The 17,288-nt window shown below is 37.4% G+C and overlaps 1 protein-coding gene across 2 annotated transcripts; it reads right to left on the reverse strand.

The window, feature by feature from the left end:
* Positions 1-207: 207 nt before the first annotated feature.
* On the reverse strand, positions 208-17,078 carry KNG1 (kininogen 1). Of its 2 annotated transcripts, none has more exons than XM_056498684.1 (11): positions 15,847-17,078; positions 12,947-13,057; positions 11,952-12,036; positions 9,542-9,714; positions 7,757-7,864; positions 6,047-6,128; positions 5,465-5,631; positions 3,910-4,017; positions 2,880-2,969; positions 1,222-1,381; positions 208-873 (listed from the first exon to the last, which is right to left on the reverse strand). In XM_056498684.1, exons 1-11 carry the CDS (start codon positions 16,039-16,041, stop codon positions 689-691), a joined length of 1,464 nt encoding a protein of 487 aa, XP_056354659.1. In that variant the 5' UTR covers positions 16,042-17,078; the 3' UTR covers positions 208-688. The 2 variants fall into 2 exon arrangements, with proteins under 2 accessions (XP_056354659.1, XP_056354660.1); XM_056498685.1 differs by having other exon boundaries at positions 1,228-1,381; positions 15,847-16,204.
* Between the last annotated feature and the right edge of the window lie 210 nt (positions 17,079-17,288).

The raw sequence follows: 17,288 nt of genomic DNA on the forward strand, positions 1-17,288 counted from the left end.
AGGCACACATATTTTAGGTGTCTCAAGAATTTGTAATTTTGTCATCTGATCTGTAGTATTTGTGTATCTCTGCTGAATGAAAATCTGCCAATCAATGTGCTTCTCTAGGTAGTTAACATAATATGTATAGGGAATAATAAACCTGCTTTTATTTAGGATTCTCTTAGCTGTCCCTGTTATCTCATCCAACAGAACAACCACTAGTGATAGACTGGTGGCAATATTTATTTGTTTAAAGAAATTAGCAGGTAAAAAGGTTCCTTTGTTTTGTTTGTTCTTTAAATGATCCACTCCAGTAAATTAGAGAAAAAATATTTCATATATCTAAGAAAGGCTCCCTTGTTCTGTATTGTCTTCTGTTTTATCCATATTTGGTTAAGATTCTTCATGTAATCTGCAAAATTCTTTCTGCCATTGTTTTAAATATAGTACAGTAAGATTTGATGCAGTGATTCAGTTTGTGCTAATAGAAAATTGAGGCAGATGAGTTACACTGATTTACATATTTGCAAATATATGCAAATACACAGTATTGCCATATGGTCTTAGGTCCCCAGAAGTGCTGGTGACCTACTTGAGTATTTTAGTTAACAGAGCTTTTGCCTCTTCATGTTTTTATACATTTCAAAAGGCAGTATTCTTCTTATTTTCTATGTAACATTTTGAAAAAGGTCCTACAATGTTTGAATTACGCTAAAGCATCTGAGAGATCAAAATCTTCCACATTTTCTGTAGCTGGATTGATGTTTTCTGCTGCAGAAGGCAAGAGATCCTCATTTGTGAATTCTCTGGGAAAGCTAGGAGGGGCTGGAAAGCCCATAAGTTGTTTCCATGGTTTTCCAGGACATCTGGGGCGAGGAGATTCTGGGCGATCTGACAATCCATTAAATAAAGAAGTATCAGGAAGAATTAGTGGCTCTGCAGGTCTACTGGTTTCCTCCCATGCAACCCCTGTACTAATCAGCTCCAGTGCAGTTTCAGCACTGGATGATGGGAAGGTTTCATTTTGATTAAAACCCCTTTCATTTGACTCCTCAGAAGATCTGGAGTTTGGATGTTTATGTTTATTCTTTTTACTGTGTTTTTTATGCCCACACCCATGGCCATTTCTGCTCCCACAGCCAATGTCATGCCTATGCCTTTTGTTATTGTCACGACCCTTTTTAACTCCATGCCTGTGCTTATGCCTATGTTTGTGCCTGTATTGATGCTCAGGTTCACCTTCACCTTGTGGTTCCTGTCCATCATCTTTCCTTGTTTCTGTGCCAGGGCTTTGACTTTCTCCTTCGTTTTTATCAGCAGATGAAACTGCAGGTGGCTGATTTAGCATCGGCATGCTCCGGAAAGGTGTGAATCCAGGAGGCCTTCTTGCAAAGAACAACTGAAAAACATTGCAATAGTAGCTACATTTGTTACATGAAACAGAACAATTGCTTCATATGTGGGAAATGCAGAAGCTGGCTCATTGCAGTACATTAATCTTTTAGCAGATTTTTAAACTAAAATCTAAATAATTCTCACTTCTGTGATAAGCATACAAATATAAACATCTTCCCAAATAACTGAAGTATTTTAGTAGCTATATATGCAAAAAAAAAAAATTCTGTATCACTGAAATTTTGTCAGTGTGAGAGAGGAATTATGGTACAGAGAACAAAACACATGCACTGGTTTAAATTTATGAACAATACGGTAGGATTCTAGGACTAAAGGTCCCAGCACTTATTAGAGTGTTAGAACCATATATAGAACCATATAGAACCATGCATAGAACCAATTTAGCCTGAGGGTTAACACATCTCTGAGTTGTATCAATGGCAGAATATACAGAAGTTCTCTGTCATTTTTTTATATAAAATATAACAATTCAATTTTTGACTTTTAGATTTGACACATGCATTTCAGAATACTGCCTGAAAATGACACACAGGGATTAAAGCTGATAATATCAAACATTCTGTTGTTATTGAGTCATCCCTACTCGCTCATCAGTGTTCAACTGGAAGACAAAGGCTGAATACATGGTGTACAGTCATGGTCCAACACGAGTTTCATTTCTCTCTTCCAAAGTCTCTGATCATTATCTAGCTGCAAATCAAAGTTATTTGGGTTGGAGCTAAATTTGAAAGTTGATGTGGATAAAATATTATAGTGAAAATAGAGATGAGAGACATTAGTTGATACGTAACAAATGAATATGTAGTTATGAAGGTGCTGAGCACAGTGAAGTTATTAGTTATGATGAGGGCAGAGTAATCTGTCTTTGTTCTGTGTCACACTGGAGTCTCTGCAATCCTCAGAAATATCTGATAATAAAAACTATTTGTATTCCATTGTGAGATTTTCAAACTGGCTCGCATTCAGGACTAATTCATCGTGGAGTTGAGTAGGAAAAAATTGGAAGATCCCTGTGCAGAGACTGACAGCTGCAGTAGGTGCCACTCAACTAATATGGAAAGGTTCACAGATTCTTTGGAAGTCTGTGGGGTATAATTACTGTATCAGCAAATACATTTTAATTTTGACTTTCAAACCTAGTGTGAGTAGCAATTTGATGGATTTGATGGGGCTCGATACTCCAGAGCTTAACTGACAATGCAGAGGAGCAGCCAACAGGCAGAACTTCTCCTCGTCCCAATGTCTTTGTGTGATCACCCTGTTGGCCATTGTCTCACCTTGTGGTGAAAGTGATTTGATGTAACTGGTTATTGAGGTCAGAGGGTGAGAGAAAAGAGTGTAACATGAATGAGCTGTTAAAAGAGCCATGCTCCTTTATTTTTGGTATAAAATACGGGATAATTTGGTATGGATAAAGAATTTATTGTCAGCCTTTGTCCTACACTCTGCTTATTCGGATGAGTAATGAAGAAGAATCTTACCAGTTGCTGCCCTTCAGTGCAGTTCACCTGGGGATAGATTTTATCCTCCCATGGAATCACGTGAATTTGTGCATTGCATGACAGTGATGCCTGTTAACCAAACAAAAACCAGCACATTAAAGCAAAGAGACTTCAGACACAGGGAGATACTTGGGCCTGAAAAATAAACTTTTTTTTTAAAATAATACTTTAAAATCCTTGGAACTTTAACCAAATAATTATGAAATCTATCTTAGTGATGAATACTTCTGTATTGGGGCACATCACAGCTTAGCTTTTCAAGGCCTGTGTGAACATTTTAATTTAACTTTGTATTTCAGATTGGATCTTGAAAATTGCATTTCTCATTTCCATCACTTTTTGGGCACTAACTGCATAATCTTCATGACATTCCTAAGAAATATTTTTTGTTTATGGTGTTTCTTCTACTAAAAATTGGGAAAAGGAAATAAAGCCTTATTTTTTTCTTTTTAGTGCCTGCTGCACTAACAGATTTTAAAATCTCACAGGTAAGTCCTGTTCATATGGTGGGAAAAGAGATGGGAAATAAAAGCCCTCTCCCCAAACAACTCCCTTGCCAATGATTTCTGGCCCTATCAGCATTCCTTTCCAGTGTCTGGAACACATTTTCCCATCATCAACAGCATGGCATGCACTCCAAAAATGTCATTCCTTTGCACACAATTGACAATTCAGTCTCATGTTTTCCTTAACTGCAAGTCCACAGTCAGGAGTACTGCAGCTATTTCATTTGGCAGCAGCATTCTTGTCTCCTTTCTTGGATTGATTATTATCAAAAGAAAGTTCATTTGGTTTTGCAGTGAGCACTGATCCTGCAGCTGCAGGTTAAGTTTCAGGTTTTCTTAACTTTGGTTACAAACAGTGAAAGCTGCCCTTCTTCTTGGAACAAAAGTTTACTGAAAGAGGTAATAGAACCAAGGATGTGATTTTGCTTAAGCATTCACAGTTTCTGATGCAAATGGATTTGTCCATTAGAAACATTACAGTTGGCAGGATTGTCATTACTTACACTGTTTGATGTGGCTGTACAGTCTTCATTAAGTTTTTCAAACTCACTCTTAGAACAGTTTGTCTTCCAGACTGTAAATTTTACTTGATACTTTTTTCCTGCAACCACCTGAAAAATTAGCAAGAAGGTTTTCTGTGCTAAAGGCATTATATTGGAAAGATTTCACAGGAAAGATGATTTTCTACAAGCTTATACTACTTGTATTCTACAAGTCCTAACCACTGGGCCAACATATGTGAAGAACAGTATTTGGCAGTAAACTTATCTGCTTCTAATTGGGTAACTTATTTACTCCAGTTCCTATTCTCAAAAATTCTAGCATTGAAGCTGAAGGAAACAGAAAAGGTCAGAATAATATCAGGCCCATTATTAAATGTCTGTAGTAATTTCATTAGTAGCAGATGAAATCATTAGTGATAGCACTGTAGAGAGCCAAATATGATGTCAGAAAAGTGGAATGTGAATAAAACAAAGTGTGTGATGAACAGGCTCAGTTGAAAATTAACCTATTTGCCAAATGCATTAAAGAGAGAAACAGCATGGGTTCAAGAATGTGCCTGCTATGAGTTCTCTTAGTATTTTTCAGAGCTTGAAATAAAATACCTTCCTTCAGGGACATCAGGCAAGACATGAAATTCTATTTCCCTGAAATCTATTTTAAAGGTGTATGCATGCAAATATCAGTCATGATAGGGAAAGCCAGAAGGGAAAAAAAAACTTTGAAAGAAGAAAATGTACAGATATTATCAGTAAGATAATACAAGCTATTTGGAAAAATTCTGGCGTGCTTTTAGTGCCTTCTCCAATGACACCTAATGCTCAGGAGTCGTTATGACCAAGTATTTTCTGAACTACTCCACTGTTGAATTTTCAATTCGATCCTAAACTTCTGTTTTGATATGCTGGGACAGTAAGCAAGGCTTATACAAATGCTGACCAATATTATCCTCCTGATTCCTCATTCTTTATCAAGAAATTTATCTATTTATCTCTATTTATCTCTATTTATCTGTATGTATTAACTTATGCACAGATATCCTTTTCTGAATCTAGCTATAGTATTATTAGCAGCACAATCAGTATATTAAATAATAGATTTCTAAGGGAAATTAAGACACCTCACTTCTTGGACCATACAACAACTGTAGGGTAGACACTGCTTAAAACAACATTGGGAATATTGGTGTGGTGGATCAAGGGAATAGTCCTGTCTAATAAATCTTTTATGCTTTCAGATATGTTACAAAGGTAAAAAGTAGGGTAGATACACAGAAATCAAATGCTCTGAGCCAACCTTCTTCACATACTTTTAAAATAATTTTGTTTTAAGAAAAAAAGAAAATTCAAGAGATGGGAAATTTTTGAATAATTTTTGAATGCAAGCCCAATATGGATAATATTTTACAGGAAGAATTACATGGATATTTCAGTTACCACATGTATCAGCACTTAGACAAAGATATTATTTCGAATCTAAATACAAACTTTAGGTAACATTCAGCTCAGGCCAATAATAATGTCATGTCTGTTCCTCATTTCTGTGATATATGCCAACCTGGACTGTCGCCGATTGTATTTCTCCACCTTTATAGTAGAAATCATCGTTGCTCTCTGAATTGTACTTCTCAATAGAAACCTTCAGTGGTTCTTTCAGTTCTGGACTGTCATTTGGGATAGTCCTTGGACAACCTGGGCAAATGGCAGCATCTACCGTTTCTTCAACTGAAAGAGAACAACTGGTTTCAGTTCTGAGAAACAAGATTTGATGTAGATAAAGGCTGGGAAAAACTGTAATGAAGCCCTGCTTTCTGGAATTCTTCATATTTGGGTCTATGAGATGGAAACAACTTCAAAATTTTCTTGAAGAAAAGAGAGTTGCATGTTCCAGTTGTAGGTAGCCAGGAGAGGGAACAGCTACATGTATGGAAAGACCTGATTTGGGTGAACAAGAGGTGCATATAACTGGCAGTGAATTTGTATGTTGAAGAAAACCTAGTCTGAATGGGTGAGAATGCAGCACTTTTTACATGGAACAGTATCTGTGTCCAGATAGACTGGAGGAAAAAGTAACAATTCATGACAACAAAAGATGCTGGAAACTGTGGAACTTTCAAAACTAGTAGTTCTTAAGATGTACCTGGAATCTTGCAGTCACTGATGGTATCCACAATCTCTGCGTGAAGATTCTGAAACGCTTTGGCCTCACATTTAGCTACACGCTGGAGTCAAAAATGCAAAACAGCTCCATGTTATTTAGAAATAATGAACAAGCTCACATCTTAATACCTTCCTGCCAAGAGAATAAGTCAAGCATGCTTCTAATAATTCCTTCCTTCCTTCCTTCCTTCCTAGTTAAATCAAAATGACCACTCAGAGAAAAAAATACCCTAAAAGAAACTTCTGCAAAGAATCAACAAGGGTGGGTAAAAAGACCTCTTGATATAAAGAGATTTTAAGAAATGTTTATCAAAGGAAGTCTTTATCAAAGACTAAAGAAACCCAGTTAACTGTAGAATAAGAAGGAAGACTTAAAATTTGGGATTAAGACCTTAGGGCTACAACAATTACTTGAAAATGTAATTATAAGAAAACTACTTTTATTTTAGAAAAACTAATGAAGAATAATGCCAAGGCTTATTATCCAGGTTAAAGGGACTGACATAATGTCCCAGTATAACTCAGTGGTTCATATGTGTGTTGAATATAGAGTGCAATTCTGTCCCTCCCATTTAAAAATTAATAGTACAGAGCTAAATAAAGGTATGAGAAAACTTCCGTGGAATTTGGTCATTCCAAGGTATGGAATATTCTTGGAATATGGTATTCTAATAATGCTTCTCAATAATCTACTAGCAAGTTCAGGAAATAATTCCTCATGATCTAATGTCTGACGAAGGCAGTATGTGAGTGAGGCAGCGCTCCTGCAGTAGGTGAGGCGACAGAAGTCATCACCTCTAGGTGACAGCTGGGGAAACTCAGACTCAAGCAGGTTAAGGAACTTGCTTAAGATTTAAGAGCACATGGGTAGTGGAGGGATTTGCTTCAGCTAGTCTGATTCTCATACTTCTGTTATTTACCAGTGTTGTCATTCTTTCCTTTTTTGATCAATACTTCTGAAACATTTTTGAGATGTACAAGGAGTAATTTTTGAACAGTAGTGGCTCTTGAATGTAACACTCAATGGTGCATTTCCTCCACAGCTGAAATGGATGCCAGTCTGTCCCCTCTCGTTTACCACCACTGTTCATAGTGACTCTGCATTCCTGCCCTCTGCCTTGTGTTTGCAAAATCATTTTTCTGATCCCTTCGTGAGCTGGTTCAGAGAGGTCAGTTGAGAGAGGAAGCTTCTATTTTTGGAGCAGCTGCTTCAGTTCCAGGTCAGTGAAATCCACCACTGTTTAGCTGGATTATGTATATTTGTTAATAAATTTCTTTTTAAGATATTATTTGGACCGTGGTAAAGGTGAAGTAATAGTTCAGCTACTGACTTTTCTGAGAAAATTTGAATAATTATGCTGGAAATTTTGCATATTTTAATTATCACTTTTTGGGTTGTACATGAGTAACTCCTTGAATATCAGGGTAGAAACTTCTCAAGGGATTTATTATTTGGGTAAGACTGGTTAGATTCTGTAGTGTGATCTGTAAACCTTTCAATGATCCTCTTAGTCACTGATTCAGAAGACATGAATGTCCTAGTTGCATAAATGGATAGTTGTATATAAGACTGGATTTAAACTTTGTTCATTAAATGAATCACAACTATAAATATTTTCTTTAGTCAGATCTAAATGATTATTTGTTAATGTGATATTTTCTTGATAAACAGATTTTGAAGATTACTTACACCTCTAGAAGTGATTTTGCATTCTGGAGTTAAATCTTGGAATTGGTCTTTGGAGCAATTAGTCTCCTCCATTTCATATCTGATTATGTAATTCCATCCAGCTACCACCTGAAAGAGATATTTAGGTTATGCAAACTTGAAAGTTAAACTATTAAATGAGATTAGCAAAGAAAGCAAAACTACTCATCTAGTGCCTTCTATCTATCAAATAATTTTGCACTCATTAAACCATAGCGTGTTCATGGACAGCAAAAAAATCTTGTCCTGGCAGTACAAAATATAAACTAAGTCCTGCTTTTGTTAGCAGTGCACTTTGTATTTGGTGTCCATTTCTGGCAAGCCTGCAGCCTCACACTGCTGGGTTTCTTATGCTTTCCTCCAAAGATCTGTTACTTATTACTCCCCGTGACAGGAAGCTGGTCTAGATAGATGACTACAGTAACACAGCCTGGCAAGCCCTGCATTCCTGAGCAGGGGACACAGTGAAACAGTATCTGAATAATGTAACCTTGTACTGCTGGTATCATTTTTTGTTGAGTGTTCTGCATTTATCATCTACCCATAATTGTGTCTATCCTGGGCTTTACCTTCCCATACACACTGTTTTGTCCAAGTTCATAACCCTTTTTTAAAATTTTCTCTCCAGGAAGTGGTTCTATTTTCCTAACAGTGGCTACTTCTTCTCGCCCATGAAACCTCTCCAAATCATAATGTTGGGCTAGGTAACATTTGTTTTGAAAGGAAAAACAATCAAATATATATTTTATCCCAAATAATTGAAGTGGAGAGCTCTGGCTTCTCTCTGTTTGCCAGAGGTGACATGATGGTTGTCTTTCCAGCTGCTGGATTGCAGTCTGTCTGCAACGTTTTGTCCTGTGGCTTAAAGGTTGTGCAAGTTTGTCTTTCAGCAAGGAGGATTGCTGCCATCAGTAAATATAAAGAGGACGGTCTGATTTAAATCATGAGTCAAACTGACATGAGACCAGAAGTTGCTTTTTGGCTAAGTATATATGTACAGGTTCAAAGAAAAGGGTCTGTATTTACTGTTGAGTTGTACACTAGTTAAAAACCGAGTAAGAAGCTTTACTTTCTAGCAATGTCACACCAATCCATAGGAGAGCCTTTCACAGGGAAGGAGTTCTCGCATGGAATACCAGATGACACAGAATTTCTGCAATTTGAGTAGTCATTTCTTGCAAAGCAGATATTCTCATGAGCAGAAATCTTACAGCAAGTGGAATGTTGGGTTTTTAGGCTCTCTTACCTATTTTTCCTATGTGAAGTTTACCTGTCCTATAGCACATAGCAGCTCCTGACAAATGAGCCCTATTGCCTGCAGAAACAGAGATGCCTGCTGCTCTTTGAGAGGGTGGGGAGTGTGTGAGACATCTATGCAGGCTGGCAGCTTTGGCTCAGCCCCTAGGAGGGATCTGCTCCTGCTGGAGCCTCAGGGCAAGGCCGAAGGAAGCACCCAGGAGAATCTGATGTATGTGCCAGCACAGAATGCAAATAAACTGGTGCTAAACACTGTTTAGAAACAACTGCAGATAAAGAAAAAAAATGTGTATACTATCAGTTGGGAGGTCTGAAAATTCAGTACATAACTGTTGATGATCCCTTATAAATGAAGATAATTATTTATTGAGTCTACCCTTTATATGTATTTTGTATGCTTTGTTATTAATCATAAGCCACTTTAATATCAGAAACATATACAAAACAAACAAGGCACCTGCTTTGGGTTGGATTATTGTGGTAAAATTTAGAGAAAAATCATGCACAAACCTGTCTCTTAGCTTCTTTTATTTCCACAAGCTTAAAAAGGGCAGGTTCATCGCTGTGCTTGTTAAACTTTCGAATGGTTTTTTTCAGAATTTCTGACACTTCTGAACCGTCACTTGATATATGATGAAAGCATCCAAGACATGGAGCCTCAGAAAGTCTTATCTTTGACACATCTGGAAAAGAAACAAACAAAAAACATAGGGCTTCATGCCTTAGGTTTTTGTTTTTCCTATCTGGAAGTGAGCAAGAACCTTTTTTGCTTTTAACTTGCATGATAAGCAAATCCTATATTCCCGTTTCAAAGACATTTTTATATTTAAGAACATGCTCTGATGGTGGTGGCAGGCACCATCCATGACCGTAGGGTCCAGGCATGGTTTTGGCAGTGAACCCCATTCCAGCAATTACTGAATTTCAGAAAAACCTTGTGTGTAGTTTTGACTTCGTTAAGGAAGGTACATTACTCATTAAGCCAGGGAAGAACCAGTGGAGGCTACAACTAAAGGGATGGTTTTCAGATTCTTCAAAGCTCACCCACAGTGCGCAGCTGCTTGCTGTCCTCACCATGTTTCAGGATGGGGACTTCAGCAGAAGGGTTTTGGCTTACCTGTGTGAGCTGCTGGGACTCTGAGTGCCCCAGAGACTGTGGCTGGACTATTCTGCTGTTCCTGCCAGTCATTGTGGCTGCCAGTTACCACTTGGTGCTACCCTTCAGGCTTAACCAGCTGGATTGGCTGTGGGTAGACAAGCCTGACAGGGATGCTCAAACTCCTGTTTCGTACTACTAATCCTATTAACTCTCTTTCCTTTCTAGTAATCATGGACTGGATTTTCATAAATTAATTTTATAGTTCAGTACATAAATCAATTTCACAAGTCAGTGAGCTTGAGAATGGAAGTAGGACAATATGTGGTCTCTATGGAACTGAAGTAAAATTTGTGTGCCTGCTCTTCAGCTGGCAGAAACTGGCTTAAATGAAGTTATGTCAGTTTGCACCAGCCAGGAAACCAGTCCAGGGTCAGTTAGATCAAACTGTTCCACCAAAGAGGCTGAACAGAGTGCTACCAATATGGTGGGGAAATCCCTCCTTTGTCAGATGTGACCGAAGTCTGGCCCTTCATATTTTTAGTATGTCTTGTTTTGACTCAGTAATGACAAATAGATACCTTACAGAAAGGTGTGACCACATTTTCAGTAGTCACAAAGGAGATAATGAACCAACAGCACACCCACTTCTAACTGTGGTCTCAGCACTTTCATAAGGTCTATGCTGAACAAACATGTATTCTTTTTTCAGAGTTGCTATAACTTGGTAAGGAGAGATGAGTTCCTTAGGCTGAATACCTGATTAATTTAATTTATATATGGGAATTTTTTTGCTTTCTAAGCAAAGATTCAAATGCAAATTTCCCGTGTGTTCTCTGTGGGATTCCCACAACTTTTGCTGGCAACTAGGTGTCACCATTGCCCTACAAATGTAGCATTTATTCGGTGCAGAACATGGAGATTATGTACTGCAGTTCCTAGAAGTACACTGGCTGTAGGTAAAGCCGTTTCAGCTTTAAACAAGATAGCTAGGAACAAAAAACAAATACCAGCTGCCAAACATCTCAGAAATTGGGGTGAATATTTCTGTAGTTAATAATTAGGTGTATATATTAAAGCAAGCTTGGGTATGTCTTTCAGAACACCAGGCATAGAGATCTCAGTTGGAAAGCTTTAGAACAATGTCTGTAATAAGGGAAATTCCTATGTGAATGTAATAGTCATATATGAATGTGTTATTATAGGTGAAAAATGTAGTGCTGCTTATTGTTAAGGTCTAAAAGATCAGTCTCTTACATAATTATATCACTGCCAGATTTTTATTTTGTAAATGTATTTATTTTTCTTTTCTTGTTTAGGGTAAATATTAATTTTGGTAAACTTTAGCAGAATAATTCAGTCATTTTTAGATTGGAGAAAATTAAGGCGCAATTTTGACATACAAAGTTTTTTCTAATAATTCCTGCGACAATTTTATACTTAAGTAAGGACAGAAAGAATTGTGATTGTTACAAGTTATACCTAGTCTTTTAAGTTATTGGTATGCTTTTGGTCTTAAGCAAACTAAATTTTAACTTGGCATAAGTCTAGTGCTCAAAGAAACTTACCACACACACATGCTAGGGTTTTTATTACCCTAGGCAGAAACTGCTTGTGCTTCACTGACTTAGTCTGTATATGTATAACAATGAAGTGAATTTTTATCTTTAATATATAGTTGCTTACAAAAAATTATTTATAAATGTCTGACTAGAATGATGAGGAGCTTCTACCTTTAAAATTACCTGAAAGTCTCAGTATTATATTTATTCCATTCTTATTTGTCAATGTCTTTGTTGAATGCTGTCCCAAACAGTTACGTACCTGAGAAAATTTTGCACTCCTGTGAAACATTAGTTGTTTTATCAGCATCATTCATATGAACTCGAGCTGTGCATTCTCCTGTTTTCTGCAAAAACATATGGCAACAATTGTCTGAAACTTGCTAAAGAAAAACACAGTGCTTTAGATACTGAACACAGCTTACAGTTGCAGACTGATTTTTGGGAAGAGATTCATGTATATATTTGTAGTAATGTCTAACTAGCTGTTTTGTTACTGAAAAAGGATCAGTTTTATTGATGGTGAGGAAAGTAGGGGACAAACTGAGCAGATGACTTGAATGCTTACATTTGTATGATTATGGTGTATTGATTAACTAAAGACTTTACAATCTGAATAATGGAAATGAACACATGCTCATGAATAACGATTGTATAAACTATGTATTGATCCATTTTCCTCTCTGCTGGCACAAGATATGCAGCAATGACCATTTCACATAGATTCAAATTATATTGTCACCACCATCCCTTCCTGCACTGTGTGTGCAGTGCCATCCCCTGGGAATGTGCAGTGTCCCTGCAGTGTGTGTCCCTGTTGTACCTGCCCTAGGTGCTGCTCTGGTAGCACAAGCCAGACACACTTGGCACACCTGAAAGCCCTCTGCCAACATTTCTGCCATAGTGGCTTCCATGTCAGTATTTGGTTGTGCAAGTTTCCATTATACATAATTAATACCAAGTTTTACAGTCCTTACACTCTCACAGCGCACAAATCTTATGCTGAGTTTATTGTGAATCATCATATTGAAGCACTGAAATGTTTCTTTCTGCATATATTCAGGATTATAACAGAAAACTCAGGATTCTAATGGTTAACTTTGGGGTTGTAAACATTTCTGTACTGTAGTCATATAAACTCTCAAAAGCAACGCAGCTTAAAAAGTTAATTCTACTGTATTTTTCCCCAGGCAATTGCTTTTCTGGTCATTATGCTGATGTTTTCACAGAGAATTTGTAAAGAGAACAGATACTTACAGCATCTGCAGATACTTTGTAATGACAATGTTGCCAGTGTTTGTTTTCCTCAGTGGTGCAAGTGCTTTCAAGTATTCTGTATTTTACATAGAACTGTGGGTCAGGACCTGCCTGGATTAAAACAATACACGTGTCATCATTTGCATGGTAATAAATCAAGTGAAAAGATAAGAATTTCAAAAATGTAAATAATATTCATTGGTTACTTTAAATTTCATTGTATGTTTTCCCATTAGCTGCTGGTCTCTCAGATCTTGGTAGTTCAAATATTAACTTACCTAATTATATTACTTAGCCCTTACCTACAATCATAATATGTTAATATAATAGATACAATATGCTCAAGTACCTTCATTTTGACCTGTAGTACCAATGGGTTTAGAACTAAAAAGAAGTGGTTAAGTTTTATACTCTCATTCAAATGTACTCCAAAAAAAGTCATTTTGGGTGACTGCTTGGATAGTTAGCATAATTGCCACTTGGACTGTGCTTCTGTCTGACTCCCTCGCCCTCACTCTTGGCCTCCTCCCAGATCTGTCCACTCTCCTTCTGTACAGCTCCCCTGGCAGCCCAGAACCAGCAGCCCTCAGGCAGCCTGGCAGTGCCCAAGCAGCCTCTGCTCGGTGGTGCCAGGGAACTTCAGCTGCCTGGGAAGGGTGAGCAGGAACGTGCTCTGGAGACAGCCTTGGGCACTGCCTGCGGTTTTCTACAAGCATTGAAGGCTGGGCTGCAGGGCAGGACAGCCTCAGGAATCCCATAAGATGAAATAAAATCATTAAGCAAAGTTTGGCCCAGCCATAAACTAAGTAGTAGGCCAGTGTCTATATGTGACAGTGACAACACTGTAACGTTTGTGGTTCATCCTTTAGAGAAGATATAAAGTCAGAGTTACTAACCTTTTACAGCTACTAAAAATGCTCTACCAATGTGACTTTTCAAATACAGGCAGCTGCTGTAGTTTAGCACTGATTATTCTAAAATAGCCAGTTATTGTTCTTTGTCTCTGCTGGGAGGATTAAATGATAATTTTGCCTAAGTGCTACCAAAAAAAAATAAGGCTGAGTTCGTGTGGTTGGCATATGCTGGATTTACACTGATGTAGACACAGAATTATATTCTGCCTTCTCTGAATTCCTGTTGTGTATTGTTACAAGTACGAAGAAGTGTGGAGGAACCTCATATAATGGTTGTAAAAAAGAATAAAAGAAGCTCTAAAAATATAACAGACTTATCCTTAGCAGGTAGAAATTGAATTTTATAGAACTACATTAGATTATAGTATTTGGGATTTTAAAAGAGCAAAATTCTGTTCTCTGTTAGAGTGTTCTAAATCTGAATAAATCAACTCAGTAAGTAAATAAAATAAGAAAAGACATTGTTTCTGTATTACTTGCTATTAGTTTATTTCATTATTATTATTATGAACAGCTATGCCTTTAACTGGGGCAGGTTTAGTCTTTCACTACTCAGTTTCTATGTTTTATTACCCTATCAATAATGAATGTACATGAATATGTAATAACCAGCTCTTTAATTAATGCATTCAACATTGTGAGACTAGTGAGGAGTAAAATCTGTCCTCTTTTTTAGAAAAAGAATCTCAAATATGAAGAGATTTCTATTGCAGATTCTTTTTCTCTGTTTTTTACTTAACATCATAATCAGATCAATATTCAAAGTCATAATTGATTTCCACTTCATATTTTTAAGAAAAGGAAAGATAGATATCTGGAGAAGGAAAGATGAATAATAATTGCAATAAATATGTATTCTTAAAAATTGTTTAAGATAAAATTCTGAAACTCCTATCTCTCCTATTGGAACACCAGCAAAAGGAAGGTTGATGGTACCACAGCTCTGATATAGAGATATTTGCATTTGGCTGTTGTTAAGGATGTATGCAGTTCAGTGAGAGCAGTGAGACTATTCATTTACTTAATATTAATTATATAAAGTCTTTTCTTATTTTACTCTTTGTCTCCACATGCTAAAATCTCCCCAGTGTGTAAACAGGAGCACGAGAGGGCAAGTGCCAGGAAATGTGGGTAGTTTGCTGTGTTTAGCAATGTATGGCTCCTTTCCAAGATCAATTTCTATCTGGGTAAAAGTGTCTTGTGATTTTGGAGTGCAAAATTTTATTTCTAACACTGGTTGTCTTGTGGTTTACATCCAGTAGGATGTACAATCCAGTAGGAAAAAATGCTAATGTTATTTTCAAGTAAAATAATGCTTGTCATTATTATGGTAATACCATCTTTGTATGACTCTCTGAGGTAAATACTATTTTGTTAGATTAAGTCTATATAGAAGGACTCAGGCAAAGGATCATGTTGCATTCTTCTTTCTTCTGTAATTTTAGCTGTCACCCTATTTGACTAAAATACCACCTAGTGCTTTTAGATAGATCTTTGACTTAGGTGTGGTGTCAATCAAATAGTATTCACAAACAATTCAGAATATTGCCAAACTTTATCAGGTGATTCGTTTTTATGTGTGACACCAGCTCTTCCCAAGTCAAGATTATATTCATATTTTTTAATAAGTGTGGTTTTGACATTGGTCTGAAAACCTTACAGATGATGGAAAGGGGTAGAATTCCCAATAAAGAAAAAGAGAACAGAGTGTTGATGATAGAAATTTTCTGTTCTTTAGTCCTTACATTAATAAGCAATTCTCTAGCACACAGAGTTCTGCTGATAAAAACATAGTATACATCCCTGTTTGTCATGGGAACAAGTATCTTACTGCGCAAGTTACTTTGATTTTTTAAAACTTTTTTGAAAGACACTGTGCTGTCATACTTGTCCCCTTACAAACAAGATGGAGATAAACTGATTCAGAGTGCATAAACAATTCAAATTTGTTGTTTTGGCTTTTTTTTTTTTGCAAAGTCTACTTACAGTTCTCTTGGCTTCCATCACCACATATAGAGCAAATTGGTTACCAGTTGCTGTGTCTCCATTGTATTTCTTCAGTGCTGCGTCAACAGCTTTAAAGACGTCGGGGTCATCACAGTCCGAAAACTCAAATGCAAGAGGAATGGCTTTGCTAGAGAAAAAACTACAGCACAGTGCTAGTATAATGAAGGCCTTCATAGTTGGATGAAAAAGGCCCCCTGAATTAGAAGGCTCTTTAAAAACCAAATGGAAAAGGAATGCCTGACAGGATTTTAGTCACCTCTTCTGTTTTTCAGGAGCAATAGTTAAGTAAACAGAATGAGTGGTTTGCTGGGGTTGGTTGGTTCTCATCATACCCTGTTTATACTGCAAATAAACTTCTGAGTTTATCTAAATAAACTTTGTTTGTTCACCAGAATGACACTAAGGTTATCCACCTGCCATCAAGATAACAGGATAAATAGCTGCAGCTGGGGACCAGTTTAGGCAAAGCAAAGGAGAAAGAAGTGACTGTTGCTTTCTGACTTCTTAACACCTAAACTACAACTGAGAATGAATTTTACAAGGCTTAAATAAAACACCCAAGAAGGTCACAGTGGCAATGAAGTTTTGGACAACCACCTTGTAAATTTTATAGATCTGTTTAGTGTTCTGGCTGCTACAGTTCTGAGAACTATGGTACTCAGAATGTGTTTGAAAAGTCTTTGGACAGATGCATATGGTTGAATGTCACGTAACCTTTCAATAGCACTTGATAGACCTTGTCCTTCATGGTCCTATTGGAGTCCATCTCTGCTGCCATGTGGAGACTGCCTGGACCATGGATTGTCAGTGATCATAGTGCTTTGTTATTGTTACAGGTATGTGACACCCAAGAACAAAGGATTGAACACCGTCATCTGAGTCTGGTCAAGCCAGGATTAGAACTGGCTGAGAACATCTGGTACTTGTCTCCTGTGTTTGGCACCAAATAGCTTTGCTTTGGGTCTGTGAACACCTTGGGATTGCCATGACTCCTGTGTTCCAGCTGTGTATTGCTGTTTTGGGTTTGTGTGGCTAGGTTTTGATAGCAGGGGATTACAGGGGTGGCTTCAGTGAGAAGCTGCTGGAAGCTTCTCCTATGTCAAATAGAGCCAATGCCAGTCAGCTCCAAGACATATCAGGTTCTGGCCAAGACTGAGTCCATCAGTGCTAGTGGTAGTGCCTCTGGGATAACTTAGTGGAGAAAGGGAAGTTAAGGAAAAAAAAAAAAAGAACTGGCAAAAAAGAGGAGAGTGAGATATCTGTGAGAAAAACAGCTATGCAAACCCCATGGCCCATGAAGAATGTGTGGGAGGAACTGCTATGGAGCAGAGATTTTCCTATGGAAGAGACCATGATAAGGCAGCTGTGCCCCTACAGCCCCTGAAGGTCAGTGGTGGAGCAGGGATCCACTTGCAGCTCAT

The sequence above is a fragment of the Oenanthe melanoleuca genome, chromosome 9, assembly GCF_029582105.1.
Source record: "Oenanthe melanoleuca isolate GR-GAL-2019-014 chromosome 9, OMel1.0, whole genome shotgun sequence".
Classification (NCBI taxonomy): domain Eukaryota; kingdom Metazoa; phylum Chordata; class Aves; order Passeriformes; family Muscicapidae; genus Oenanthe; species Oenanthe melanoleuca.

What these genes read in the sequence shown, in the direction of transcription:
- KNG1 (XM_056498684.1), bottom strand. Translation starts at nt 16,041, where the DNA reads ATGAAGGCCTTCATTATACTAGCACTGTGCTGTAGTTTTTTCTCTAGC. An exon ending in TGATGGAAGCCAAGAGAACT is followed by an intron (nt 13,058 to 15,846) that starts GTAAGTAGACTT and finishes GTTTTAATCCAG; the next exon opens with GCAGGTCCTGACCCACAGTT. An exon ending in GTACAGCCACATCAAACAGT is followed by an intron (nt 2,970 to 3,909) that starts GTAAGTAATGAC and finishes TTTGGTTAACAG; the next exon opens with GCATCACTGTCATGCAATGC.